The sequence below is a fragment of the Loxodonta africana genome, chromosome 5 (genome assembly GCF_030014295.1).
Source record: "Loxodonta africana isolate mLoxAfr1 chromosome 5, mLoxAfr1.hap2, whole genome shotgun sequence".
Lineage (NCBI taxonomy): Eukaryota > Metazoa > Chordata > Mammalia > Proboscidea > Elephantidae > Loxodonta > Loxodonta africana.
This window is the reverse complement of record NC_087346.1, coordinates 120,860,458-120,875,155: the sequence shown is the minus strand read 5'-3', so window position 1 is coordinate 120,875,155 and position 14,698 is coordinate 120,860,458. Positions and strand designations below refer to the sequence as shown.

General features: G+C 40.1%; 1 protein-coding gene across 1 annotated transcript in view; it reads left to right on the top strand.

Annotated features, from left to right (window-relative positions):
• NWD2 (NACHT and WD repeat domain containing 2) overlaps positions 1–14,698 on the top strand; it is a 264,189-nt gene that overhangs the window by 126,406 nt on the left and 123,085 nt on the right. Inside the window, exon 3 of the mRNA XM_003411299.3 lies at positions 6,693–6,809. Within this exon, the coding sequence (XP_003411347.1) occupies positions 6,693–6,809 (117 nt within the window). The remainder of the gene's footprint in view (positions 1–6,692; positions 6,810–14,698) is intronic.

Genomic DNA, 14,698 nt, shown 5'->3' with positions numbered 1-14,698 from the left:
CTGACATTTGGTCCCTCTTATACATAGTTTATGGTGCCTCCTTTTCTTCCCCTTTGTATGGATCACACATTCCTATTTGTTTGCATGTCTTATACTTTTGTTGAAAACTTGACATTTTATTTAATAAATTTTAGTATCTTTGAATACTGGTCTTGTTCCCTCCTCTGAGGCTTGTTATTGTTGTTTGTTTGCTTAGTGACTGGGTGGACTATTTTAGCAAAGTCAGTTTCCTTCTCAGTATGAAGTTTCTGATGTTGCTCCTTTGAGGGCACAGCCTTGGGAATGCACACTTTCACCCTAGGATAACATTGATTATATCAGAGCTCTCCTTGACTGTGTCTTGTCCTAAATACACCTAGATGTTAGGTTTCACTAATTGCTGGCTGATTATTCTGGTCTTCCTAATGATGCCCTGGGGCATAAATTGTTCCACAGTATAATCCAGTTAAATTCAGACACATTGCATTGGGCAAATCTGCTGCAAAAGACCTCTTTAAAGTGTTGAAAAGCAAAGACATCACCTTGAAGACTAAGGTGTGCCTGACCTAAGCACGGTGTTTCAATCACCTCATATGCATGTGAAAGCTGGACAATGAATAAGGAAGACTGAAGAAAAATTGACCGCTTTAAATTGTGGTGTTGGAGAAGAATATTGACTATACCATGGACTACCAAAAGAATGAACAAATCTATCTTGGAAGAAGTACAAGAATGCTCCTTAGAAGCAAGGATGGTGAGACTACATCTCACATACTTTTGACATATTATCAGGAGGGATCAATGCCTGGAGAAGGACATCATGCTTGGCAAAGTGTGAGGGTCAGCAAAAAAGAGGAAGACCGTCAGTGAGATGGATTGACACAGTAGCTGCAACAATGGGTTCAAATACAACAATGATTGAGGATGGCACAGGACCAGGCAGTGTTTTGTTCTGTTGTGCATAGGGTTGCTGTGAGTTGGAACCAACTGGATGCCAGTGGGTTTGGCCTGGTTTTTGGTTCATAAGGGTAGTTCTTCAGGTCAGTGTTTGAGGTTTGCTTTGACTTCGGAAGTGCTCTTCTTCACTGTCTCCTTGCTTATTTTCGTGTTTGGCTATGGTTTAGTTTGTATCTCTCAACAAGCTAACAGCCTCATCTTAATTGCTTTCCAGGAAAACCTTTATTGTTTTGGAGAGGGCCCTTAGGCTTGAACTTCCCCACATTCTGTTTCAATTAAAGTCAGCTTCAGAGCTCTGTTTTACAACCTGCCTCTCTATCTGGGAAAAATCTCTGAGCCACACTTCCCGAGCTGGGAATGGGGACAGTGGTTTAGTTTTCTCTGAGTGTCACCTTTAATTTAGGAGCAGGGAACTGGATAGGGATGATAGCTAGCTTCTATTCTTCTCAGCTTGTGTCTCTTGGCATGGAAATGCTACTCTATGGAAGAGCTGGAACAAGGGTAATTAGAGCTCCAGTATTCTCAGTGTGGTGAACCTGAGGTAAAGCTTCTAACCTATGAGTCTGGGCTGGGTAGAAGAAAGAAGATGCCAGCTTCTCAGCTACATTTATTTGGAATTTATTCTCTGCAATATGTACTGGGGAAGATAAATGATGTCGGATACCATAGCCTGGGAATGGGAACTATTTTGAGCGGGATCCTTGTGTTCTTGACTACATCTATGTGGAGTAGAGTTTCTGTCACACTGAGCTGGGAGGGGAGAGAAAAGGAGGAGGTTATGGTTCAGATGCCACAGATGCACTGTTCTTACTGAGCTTTAGTAGATTTTCTTGAATAAAGTTTTTTCATTTGCAGAATGTCCTTAGATCCATTTCCAGAGATTTTAAATGTTTGCTCTTTTTGAAAAACAATTTTCACCAGTTATACTGGCTGTTCTAGGGCCTGGGTCTATGGAGCTCCTCATGCTGCTGCTCTGGAAACAGAACTCCACAAAGTGTCATTTTAAATAAAAAGTACAAAATATGTTGGAGGTTCAGTGGAATAAGAACTCATATGTCTTTTAGGAGTGCAAGAAGATTTTGTACAGGAGGTGGCATTTGAGCTTGACCTTAACCTACTGGTGACCCAGATATTTTCTGCTTTGGATTTTTTGTTGATACTATGTGTTTTCATTAATGGAAGCATGCTCAGTCATTGAGTATGCCTGAATTTTTGGTAGATAGAATGGATTTTTTTCTTGCCCCCTCCGATAAGCCTGCTTGAAGTGTTCAGTGGTACATATGAAGTACCACTAATTATACCGCAGAGTCCCCACCAGGATCTATTGGTACATATGTATAACAAAAAAAAATTTTCAAAATTTCTATTTTTCCTACCAAAAATTCAGACACCTCATAGAAAGTACTGTAAAAACAGCAATTCGTGGCACACACACATTTCTTTCATTTCTAATAGTCATAAAGGCCCCTGCCTTGCAGCAGCACACACTGTCTCTGGTGCAGCAGCTTCCCAGTAAACCCCAGAGGCTGAAAAATTCGTGGTTGCTACATGTACACCCAGGTATGAAAGGGTTAAAAGGTCAATAGGCCCTTCAGAGGTGAAGCTGAGACTTAAGGAGTTCAGCAGTTGGAGTGCATCTTTATGGGAATTACCCATTACACTTCTGCACAATCAGAATTAACGGCATTCTCTGTACATCTTAACAGAAACCTTCCATTTAGAATCATTTTGCCTTGTTTATGTCTACATCCACAACCTCCTGCCTGATCCTACCCCTGCCTCGTTCACCTAGTTGCTCTCTCTGACCTAACAGTTCCTTCTCTCATATGTATGCCATCCCCAGTTTTACTAAACTTTCCATAATTCAAGACCTACGTCTTTTTTGCTGCCTAACATGCCTCTTCTGGCAGCTTGGATCAACTGGCACATTCCCGTACATAAGGTTAAGTTCATTTTTTTGATACACAGGTAGTAGATGCCCCAGTGAAAGGCTTTGTTAAAAGTTGATTGGAAAATGTATCTTAGTACTGAGGAAAAATAGAACTGCCTACCTTCTTTTTACAAAAATAACGAGCACCTTCTGAGTTCGTTTGCCTGCTGCACCCTCCCCCTGTGAGACACTCGCAGAAGCACCACCATGCCAATTCTCTTCCACATGTTGCTGTAAACAAAATTAGCATAGCATGCTTATGAAAATACCTCGGGGGGGTCGGGAGTGGCTGGCAAACAGATGCAGAAGGTGTGCATTATTGGCATGAAAAACATGGTATTTTCCATCTAGAGTCTAAATCAGACCTTCCTCAGATACGTGCAAATCATCTTAGCCATAGGGATAGAGACAAGACCATGTATATGGTAGTTTAGGTCATCCACAGTGCAAAGGTTTCACAACTAAGGGGGTGCCATTTGCGTTGTACCAGATTTGTATATATATTTTGACAAATTATTGGTAGATGGCCAAAAATGTCTTCTTCTAATGATTTCAGTATAATGGTTTTCTGGTAGATGAAAATAAAATGTCTGGAAGAAGAGGTACTTTTTGTAAATTACACAAAAGAGGGTTATGAGCTAGTGGCAGCCCCACAGAGACCTGGAACTAAGAGGCTGTGTGATGCTCTGACCTCAGCCCAGTCAAAGGAGAAACAGCAAATTAAGAAGAGTAGGCTTGATTCTAGTGCCTACTTATAACAAGTCTACCTTCTTAGCAGTCACTGGCCTCAGCCATCTAGTTTCCCCAGCCTAACTGCCACATAGGAGCCCTGGTGGTTCAATGGTTAAGTGCTCAGCTGCTAGTCAAGAATTTGGCAGTTTGAACCCACCAATGGCATCATGAAGGAAAACACCTGGTGATCTACTCCCGTAAAGCTGACAGCCTGGAAACTTGTGGGAAGTTCTGTTCCATCCTATAGGGTCACTGTGAGTTGGAATTGACTCAAAGGCACACAACAACAACAATAAACCACCACATGGCCTTCTCCCACAGACAAGCCATATGGGATTTGTAGAAGAACCTGGTCCTGGTTCTAGCCATTCTTTACTGGCAGCATGGATCCAAGAAGTGTTTGAGAGGACACAACGCCCTGCCACACTTGGACACCTACCTTGGCACAGTGACTCTGCCCACAAATAAAGCCAAGTTACTTATTTTTTTTAACTCTTTGTTTATAACAGTGGTTTTGACTCCCAGGCTCAAACCAGCCAGTTTAACCACTGCTTCTCCTCCTACACTTGTCAGCTTATTTTTATTAACTTGTTACTAACAGTGGTCAACCAAGGCTGTGACTGTTCTTCTCAGGACAGGAGACTGACAGCATATCAAAGGATTCTTCTCCCACTGCCAGGAGATGACTCGCTAACCACTTGCCACAGTTCTTTGAGCATCTTCCCAGGGCCAGTGAAGTGAAAAGGCTCATGTTTTGAATCCTAAAATTTCATAAATAGGTCATAGTAGGCAGGATATTATTTTACTACAAGACACTCTGTGGCATGTAGAGCACCCAGAAAGCTTCATAACAGATATGCCAGAAATATTACTTCTTTACCCTTTCATTTGCCTGGAGCATGACTCTTTGCATGGGCTGTCCATTATTTATCAAATTAGATTGTTGTGTATTCCTATTCTATCTGGAAACCCTGGTGGCATAGTGTTTAAGTGCTACGGCTGCTAACCAAAGGGTCAGCAGTTTGAATCTGCCAGGCGCTCCTTGGAAACTCTATGGGGCAGTTCTACTCTGTCCTGTAGGGTCGCTATGAGTCAGAATCAACTCGACGGCACTGGGTTTGTTTTGTTTTTTTTTTTAATTCTGTCTACCACAGTGGTAGGCCAGTAACAGGCCTTCAGTACAGAATGAATGGGTAGAGCAGGGATGAGAAGATTAACAAGGAGGTGTTTTTAAAAAGGTGGCGTGTCAAAAGGAGGAAAATTTCATCTCTTCCCCTTTTATACTAGATTTCTGTGATCTCCTGGAAGCTCAGTAATTTCCAGCTCTCTCCAATAGACCTTTCTGTGATGATGGAGATCTATATCTGTGCTGTCCAACATGGGAGAGACTAGCCACAGTGTGGCTATTGAGCAATTGAGGAACTGAATTTATAATTTTAATTATTTTAAATTTAAATGCCCATAGCTGGAGTCTCTTATTTTGGACAGTGCAGTTATAATCTCAGCTGTCCCTTCCTTAATATTTTGTGATTAAACCCCATAAGGTAGACTAAATGGAAGAACCCCAGAGTCAGTGCCGATAGTTTCATATATTATAAAACTCATGGAATGGGCTGTGGGCGTATTTAAGAAGCTTTCATATCGTTGGGGCCCTGGTGGTGCCGTGCTTAAGCGTTGGGCTGCTAACCAAAAGGTCGGCAGCTCAAATCCACCAGCCACTTTTTGGAAACCCTATGGGGCAGTTCTGCTCTATCCTATAGGTTCGCTATGGGTCCGAATCAACTCGATGGCAACAGGTTTTCTTTTTTTTTTTTTAATATCATTATCTGAGTCCCTGGGTGGTGCAGATGGTTAATGCACTTGGCTGCTAACTGAAAGGATGGAGGTTCGAGTCCACCCAGAGGTGTCTCAGAACAAAGGCCTGATGATCTACTTCCAAACAGTCAGCCATTGAAAACCCTATTGAGCACAGTTCTACTCTGACACACATGGGGTTCCCGTGAATCAGAAACAACAGCACCTGGTTTGGTTTGTTTTTATGTCACAACCAGCCTTCTGAAAATTCAGATGCCGACAGGCAAAGACCTAATGCAAACACACCACACGGGGGCACAGCCAAGAGATGAGGAGCACGCAGTGTCTCCTGCATGTGCCTGGACCGCAGGGCTGGACCCATACTCAGTCCTCCCGTCTCACCGAATACTTTGCAAATAGCAAGTAGGGAGGGGGAGATTCTTGTTTGTGCTTTTGTGAAACAAAGAAATGAAAAGAAGAAATCTTCAAAGCTACAATTGGAAACATTTACCTTGTGCAAATAGTAGTTAAGTAAAGGAAAGGAAACCCATACTACTCTCCATAGCACTTTTCAAAGAGTGTACTTGTCAAAGTTTTTACAGGCTCTCAAAATCATCTCTGCTAGTCTTTGAAGTAGGGAGATGGTGGGTCCTGTTATCCTCACTCCTCAGGAAGGCATACCTTTCATTGTTTTCCAATACGCGTTTTTCAGAAATATATTGCTGAAAGCCAGAGTGCTTACATACACTGCAGACATAAACTGTCCCCATGGGATAAAATATAATAAACAGGGTGTTTTGTTTTTTAAGAAATGTAGATGTTTGACCTCTGGTCAGTGTTTGTTAATGCCCACTGTGGTTTCACAGACTTCTTGCATTAAAATGTACAGTGACATTATACACTGTGATTTAATTGTCTCAAATAATGTGGTAACCTTATCCCAGCTGCTTTCCAACATTTTCTTTCAAGGCCGTGGCCATTTCAAAATACTAAAGCTTGCACTGCAAAGCCTCTGATGCTTAGCGCCTCATTTTCTCTGGGTCCATGTCATCAGGATAATCAGGAACAAGAGAAGAAATTATAACGTTCATCCTCAACTCATAAAAAAAAAATACGGGATGAAAAATCATCTCTTCAGATGGATCTTAAAATTCCTTTTCCCTCTCAAAGGGAGAACAGGCTGCAAAAAGCAAAGTTAAAAGTCACATATGTTTGGCATTGTGAATAAGAGCAAAGCCCACAGGTAAATTAAATTTCCCCACTGATATAAATTAACGCTGCCTCACCCGTGTGTTCGCAGGTCATAGATCTGTACTGGGGAGTTGATGAAGATGAATGGGACAGCCCAGAGCTCCAGAAGACCCGCATGAAGCTGCTAGAGGATTGTTTGAAAACTTCTGCAGGTCCATGTTTTGTTGTGGGTATAAAAAACCTAATGCTTTATATTAAATTGTGGATGAATGTGAGAATTCTTGCTGATTTGCGTTTCTTTCGTTTTTTTCTTTAACGAGGGGAAAAGAAAGTGCTTCCTTTTTTTAATATCTTTGAGTTGTTTTTAAACTGCCTCCTTGCCCTTACTGTGTAAGAACAAAAACTTCTTCAGCTTTCCGTAAGAAGTGTGATGAATTAACAGTGAATAATCTGAAGTGGTAACCGAAGGGATTCTGGCACTTTTTAACACTGTGGCTGAAACACTGTTGACATAAAACAAATGTACTATGTCAAGTCTGCCAGTAGGAGATGGTGCCCTGTGAAAAAGTTTGTTTCTGCAGTGATTTTCAGCTAGGTGTTCATTACCAGCTACAAATTAATGGAGATTTTTCAAGTGGAACACTATTATTAGTTCCTCATTATTGCTAAAGAATACCCAGTCCTCTGTGTAAGCACAGTGGTGGTGAGGTAAGTAGGTCACTCTTCGGCAGGTGAGTATGGAAAATCACTGCCTTAACTTGGCTTCAAAAGAGCCTTCTAGTAGATTCAAAAAGGTCCTGTCATTTGATAGGGAAGTTACCGTCTGAGGCTCTGAGGCTGAAAGATGAGTATTGATATTACTTGTTAGTGCTGTGAAGAAAATATATTGTATATTGCAAAACTCTAAAAAACAATGATGAGTCCAAGAAACATAACATGGATGAATCTGGAGGACACTGTGCTGAGTAAAATAAGTCAATCATAAAAGGACAAATATTGTATGGTATCACTTTTATAAAAAGTCAAGGTATACATACAGAAATTAGTGTTCTCTGATGGTTACCAGGGGTGGATGGGGGAGGGAAAGGGAATCATTTTTTAGATAGTAGACACTTGTTATTTTTGGTGTTGGGAAAGCCAATACCCAGTATGGGTGAAGCCTACACAGCTTGACCAAGGTAAATGAAGACACTAAGAAGTACGCAAGAGTAAGGGACAGTTTCGGTAAATGCTACAACATACAATTTTGCAACAACAGTAATAATAATCAGAAAATATGTGTGTGGTTACATAGGTAGATAGGCATGCATATATGTGTATAGGAAGGCGTATGTGACTACATGCATGTGCATGTATAGGTCTGTCTGTAGGCGTATGTATGTACATATTTGTGCTGCAGATATATGCATACATATAATAAAGCACATGAGGGCACAGTTACAGAGACTTCCTAGACATATCCATACACCTTGCGGGATTGGTTTACTGGGTTAAAGGACTTAGGACCATAGTCTCGTGGGACAACTTGGTCAGTTGGCACGACATAGTTCATAAAGATAATGTTCTACATCCTAGTTTGGGAATAGTATCTGGGATCTTAAAAGCTTGTGAGTGGACATCTAAGGTACAGCTATTGGTCTCTACTTGTCTGGAACAAAAGAAAATGAAAACCAAAGACTCAAGAAACTAGTTCATAGGACTAGTTCACAGGAACCACAGACTCATCTAGCCTGAGACCGGAAGAACTAGACGGTGCCCAGCTACCATTACTCACCATGCTGACCAGGAACAACGGAAGGTCCCAGATACAATGGAAGTAAAAGGTAGACTAAAACTCAAATACCTAAAAAAAAGGTCAGATTTACTGGACTGAAAGAGACAAGAGTAACCTCTGAGACTGTTACCCTAAGATATCCTTTGAACTTGAAACTGAAGCCAGACCTGGAGGTCGCCTTTCATGCAAATAATAGATTGGCTTGTAAAATAAGCAGTATCACCTGTGAGTGCTGTGCTCCCTTAAATAATCAACTAAAGGAGCTCCAGTGGCACAGTGGACACCAGCGGTTCCTTGGAAACCCTGTGGGGCCGTTCTACTCTGTCCTATAGGGTCGCTGAGAGTTGAAATTGACTTGAAGTACCCAGAGTAACCCCAGGAGGGATAAATGATTTAAGTGATTTACTTACAGTCAGTAAAGTTCTAGATGTTCTATCAGTTAACCTTTACTCTCAGAACCTGCACATACTTGCAAAGTCTTTAAATTATTCATTTCCCTACCAGCAATTGTTGAAATTAACGGCCATGACTAATTTTAGTTACTTTAGGGATGATACTCTACAGGTTAGAAAAGGGGGAAAATGTCTCTCTCATTCCTGAATTTTTGAAGCTGAATCAGGATAGAGCTATGGCAGTTAAAGCAATTGAGATTTCCCCAGGGTATACCCATAGCTCTGGTGCCATCTAAACCTGGCTGGCTAGGCATGATGAAACTTGGTTAAACTGGTCTTCCAATGTTTGAATTTCTTCTGCAGCACCCCGCCAGAGTGGTTTCTATTCTTAAACTTGATAACAGCGTTGTTGGTGCCAGATTACATGTTGAAACTCAGGGCTACCATGATGAGACCCTGTGGGTAGAGCTAGGATTATTCACCCCAGTGATCCTAACTCAACCAAGGCTCATCTCACTGCTTATGGGAGAAAGTACGTCTCTTATGGTTTTTCCTCTTGTAGCTATGGTAACAATGGGTGTATATTTGTTGCTTTTGCGCTCCAATTTCCTTGCCTGATGCTCCCTTGTGATATTTCTAGAAGTCATGATGACCCCTGTTGGGTGCAAAGCATGGCATATTACTTCCCAAATGCTAAAGTCTTTGGCAAGAAAATTCACTGTTGCTGAGTGAAAAAGCATATTCATATCTTCAGAGGCTTCACAGATAATCAGCTTTTATGTTAGATACAAACCTTTATGTTGGATACAAATAAACTGAGAAACTAAGCTTCATTTTAAATACCCAGGGAACTGCGGCCCAAAGGGAACGTGAACTTAAATATTGTATGCGCTTGGCTCTTTTCACCTTTATTACCTAAAAGTTCTGATTTGGGGTATGGCCTGAGGTCCTGCTGACATGCAGGCTATGCTGCTAATCCTAGACAGCTGTTTCAGTACATGCTTTGGTCGCAGATCGGACAAGGTGATAGAATAACCGGATGCCTGGGCATGTGTCCATTTCCGCTCTCACCAGATTAACCCAGGAGACATGTCATACTGAGAGTGCATGATCTCTACTGAGGAAGAACGGCATTAGTGCGCGGTGTGTTCGAGGGAAGCAATTAAAAAAAAAAAAGTGAAAAGCCTCGACTTTTCATTTCACAAGCTGAGTTAGAGCCCTGGATCTGTCAGGGCAAGTTGCTAACTGTGCTTTAATTATCTTGTTCATAAAATGGGTAGATAATAACAGTAAACTAAAAGTAAACTCTACATAAATTTCAAAGATTTGAGGCGGGGACCAAATGCAGTAATGTGTTCTTTGTAAAATGTAGGGGGCTGTAAAACCATTAGTTATTATTAAACGGTGGTTAAGTTATTTTCAAATAAGAATAAAAAGTTTTCATTCATACTAGACATTTATGTGATATTGGAAAAATTTCCCTTTAAAATTATTGATGATAGTCTAAATGCAGAAGGTATTAAATATTTGATTCAGACAGTTAATTATTAAAGGGTTTGGAGTTCATTCTTCTAAGTTAACAAACTTTGTAAAATATGTTGTTGTTGTTAGGTACCATGGAGTCGGGTCCAACTCCAGTGACCCCTGTGCACAACAGAACAAAACACTGCCTGATCCTGCACCATCCTTAAATCGTTAATGTGCTTGAGCCCATCATTGCAGCCACTGTGCCAGTCCATCTGCTTGAGGGTCTTCCTCTCTTTTACTGACCCTCTGTTTTAACAAGCATGATGTCCTTCTCCAGAGATTTGTCCCTCTTGATAACATGTCCAAAGTACGTGAGACAAAGTCTCGCCGTCCTGACTTCTAAGGAGCATTATGGCTATACTTCTTCTAAGACAGGTTTGTTTGTTCTTCTGATAGTTCATGGTATATTCAATATGCTTTGCCAACATCATAATTCAAAGGCATCAATTCTCCTTTGGTCTTCCATATTCATTGTCCAGCTTTTGTATGCATATGAGGTGATTGAAAATACCATGGCATGGGTCAGGCACACCTTAGTTCTCAAAGTGACGTCTTTGCTTTTGAACATTTTGAAAAGAGGTCTTTTGCAGCAGACCTGCCCAGTGCGTTACATCATTTGATTTTCTTGATTGCCACTTCCATAGGTGTTGATTGTGGATCCAAGTAAGATGAAATCCTTGACAACTTCTGTCTTTTCTCCATTTAGGATGATGTTGCTTATTGGTCCAGTTGTGAGGATTTTTGTTTTGTTTATATTGAGGTATAATCCATATTGAAGGTTGTAGTCTTTGATCTTAATCAGTAAGTGCTTCAAGTCCTCTCCGCTTTCAGCAAACAAGGTTTTGTCATCTGCATATTGCAGGTTGTTAATAAGTCTTACTCCAATCCTGATGCCACGTTCTTCTTCATATAGTCCAACTTCTTGGATTATTTGCTGAGCGTACAAATTGGATAAGTATGGTGAAAGGATATAACCCTGACACATACCTTTCCTGATTTTAAACCACACAATATCCTCTTGGTCTGTGTACAGGTTCTTCATGAGCACAATTAAATGTTCTGGAATTCTCATCCTTCTCAATGTTATTTATAATTTATTATGATCCACACAGTTGAATGCCTTTGCATAGTCAATAAAACACAAGTAAACATCTTCCTGGTATTCTCTGCTTTCAGCCAAAATCCATCTTACGTCAGCTTGTAAAATATATTCAGTATATATTGCTTTGCTAGATATGATGCTGGACCAGTCAGTGTTTAGTTCTGTTGTACATAGGGTCACTATGAGTCAGAGCTGACTAGATGGCATCTAACAACAACAGATGTGAGTTTGTTGGAATGTACCAATTAAGATCTTTACCCCCTCCCAAGGAGGGCTTTTGACTAGGGCTGCGTTTAATAGGGAGATGGCTTACACTGGAGCCCAGAGTCACCATCTACCTCACCTTTAAGAACAGAGAATTGCTTTAGCCTTTGAAAAGTGTGAGAAATTCAGCAAGATCTTCCCTACCAACCTGTCCTGCCTCTGTAGTCCATATAAAAATCCTTATGGATAGGGAGAGGAATATTGCTGTTTGGAGAGAGCAGAGTTAACATAATGCTCTCTCATCCACATCGTTCCCCACAGTGTATGTTCATGGATGGGGTGTTCCTGTCATTCCTTCAGAGTTTAAGCAGCCCTATTTTTTAAAGAATGGCTTGTGGAGTTTGACCGTTGACCCTGGACCCTGAGTGAGAGTCTGCCTCATGGCAGAAGTTTATGAAAGCAGCAACTCATAAAAGTTCCTCATGCCCCACGGACTTGAAGAACTGGAGTTTGTGATTCTTAGTTATGGCATTGGAGGAGCTGCCACCAAGTGTGTGGCAGCTCTGGAGGCTGCAGAAGGTGTCTCACAACATCCCTACATCAGTATGGGTGGTGTGGAGATTTACTGAGAGATAAACAGTGGCGGGCTACCCCAGGAGATTCCATGACTTTACATTCAGAGGGGAGTTTCCCACATGTTAGCGAAGGACAGAGGGAACACTGCCTGCAAAATGATTTGATAAGTTCCTGAACTCTTCAGGGAGCCAAAGCCCATATAGCATCCTCATTGGGGCTACCACATCACACAGATATAAACAAACATAATTTGTAAGCATCAGATAAGAAAGCAACAAAGACCAAAAGAATGGACTCCCACAATCGTCTGTACTTGCGTGTAAGCAGACACCAAAGCAGGCGTCCATGACCACCCCCGCCACACTCCCATTAGTGGCACAGATGGTGGAGAATAAAGAGCTGAAAACAGGCCGTGCGCTTGCCTACCACAGGCAGCTCCTGGCAGCTACGCTTAACACCGGTATGTATAAAAGGGGAAGGATGAACTATATTGTAAACCAGAAATATGAAAACATAATGAACTGAACTGATAAGTCTATCATTATTCAATAAGTCTAAGTTTTTCCAATAAGCAGAAGATAAAGATAAGACAAAAGTCAGTAGCTGCTGCTGGTAAAAATTAGAACTATTAGATGTTTGTGCAGTTAAGCTTATGGCATGTAGATGAGTTCCTCAGCACCTAATCCAGTCACCATTCTCCTGGAGAGTTAAATTATGCCTCCATGACAGTTCAGACTCAGTTTAGTCTCTTACTTTAATGTTTTAGTTAAAACGGTGTGGTGAGAGTTTTTACATTGTTGAAAAGAAGGAATTACAGTGTCCCAAAAGCAGTTTAGCTTTGGAAAATGTTTCATTTTATCCACATTCCAAAATGTGATTGACTTAGCATTTTATATATACTATTTTTTTTTAATGTAGAAGATGCACGTGAAAAATTAAAGTGAGTGCTTAATCTTGGTTTGTACTTTAAATGTACAGAATTTATATGACTTTTTTCTCTCCTTCATAAGTGCAGGTTTACTAACTGTAATGTAATGGAAAATAGTCATTGATTTGTACTGGATAGTCATCTAAATTAAACCATGTAGATTTTTAAAATATCATCCTTCTTAAAATTTTAATTAAAATTAATCCAAAACCTCAGATTTACAAGGCATATTTTGCCCATGTAGTTAAGGGAAACAAAGAGCTCTTTAAATATGAAATTCAGCCTATCCAGTTGAAGTCAGCTCTTCATCATAGTTCTAGAAACCCTGAAAGCTTGGAGCCAGATTTGGCAGCAGTGCAAACCAAAAGATGAAACTTGATTTTATAAACTTGATGTTATGCCTGAATTTTTGATAGTTTTCTTCATTCTTAAATGAGTTCCAATAATAAATTATTTGATTATCATCAAAGGACTGTTAGAATGGGCAAAAATTGAAAACTGGCTTTCTTCTCAAAAGATTTAGCTCTGTTTCCAGTAGAAGCCATGAGAAGAGCCATTTAGCAAATTGTTGATAATATATGAACTATTCTCACAGAATTTTTTGCAAATGCATAAGGTATTTAATTAGTTTAAACCACTGTTTCACACTTCGAGTAAGACAGCATATTTTTGTGTAGTAAAAATAATTGTGAAGAAAAGGAAGTAGGTGGGTGGTAGGGTACTCTACCACCTTATAATCTGATTGATAAGAGAAATGTCCACTTAAAGCTTAGTGCAAAGGACTTCTGCTGGGTAGAACTGCAACAACTTAAAAAAAAGGATAAGACAATTTACAAAAATTCTGTTTTTAAAGAGATTGTAGAGGTGTGGAAACAAAGATGATTATGCACACTTAATTTCCATAGAGCCTTCTCTAGGCGAGCTGGTTTTACAGATAGAAAAGGCCCAAAAGCACTAGCAGTTTTTTCCGTAAGACTTTTGCTGAGCACTGGGCAAAATGGAGAATGAGAAGCTGGGATGAGAAGGTAAAATCTTTAACAGCCTCTTTCTATTTTGAAAACAAAGTCCACTAGAACCTAACACAAATATTCAGCAAGTCTTACCCTTGAAATATTTTAACTCAAAGGAAACTAAATCCAATTAAAGCTGCAAACTAGTCCTAATTAAAGCTGCAAACTAGTCCTAGCTCATTTTAATTATTGATTGGATTGAGATGATCAGCCTCTCACCCTAAGGAAAACCCTAAATAACAGTTATTTAATATGAAATGCCCAAAATACAATGAATAATTACAAGACATGCAAATTATCAAGAACATATGAATAATAATCAAGGTGGGGGGAGTAGACAATAGAAGACTATCCAAATGACCCAGATGTTAGAGTTGGAAGTCAAAAACTGTTAAATAATTGTCTACATGTGTTAGACAAAATAGAAGAAAAGATAGATAACTTAGAGAAACAAAATTTATGAAAATGAATCAAATGACTATTTTACAAATAAAATGCACATACCTAAAATGAAAAGCTCATTTGAGCAGACTGAACACACCATAAGACTGAATTACTGATCTCAAAGATCAATAGAAAAATAACCAAACTAAAGCATAGAT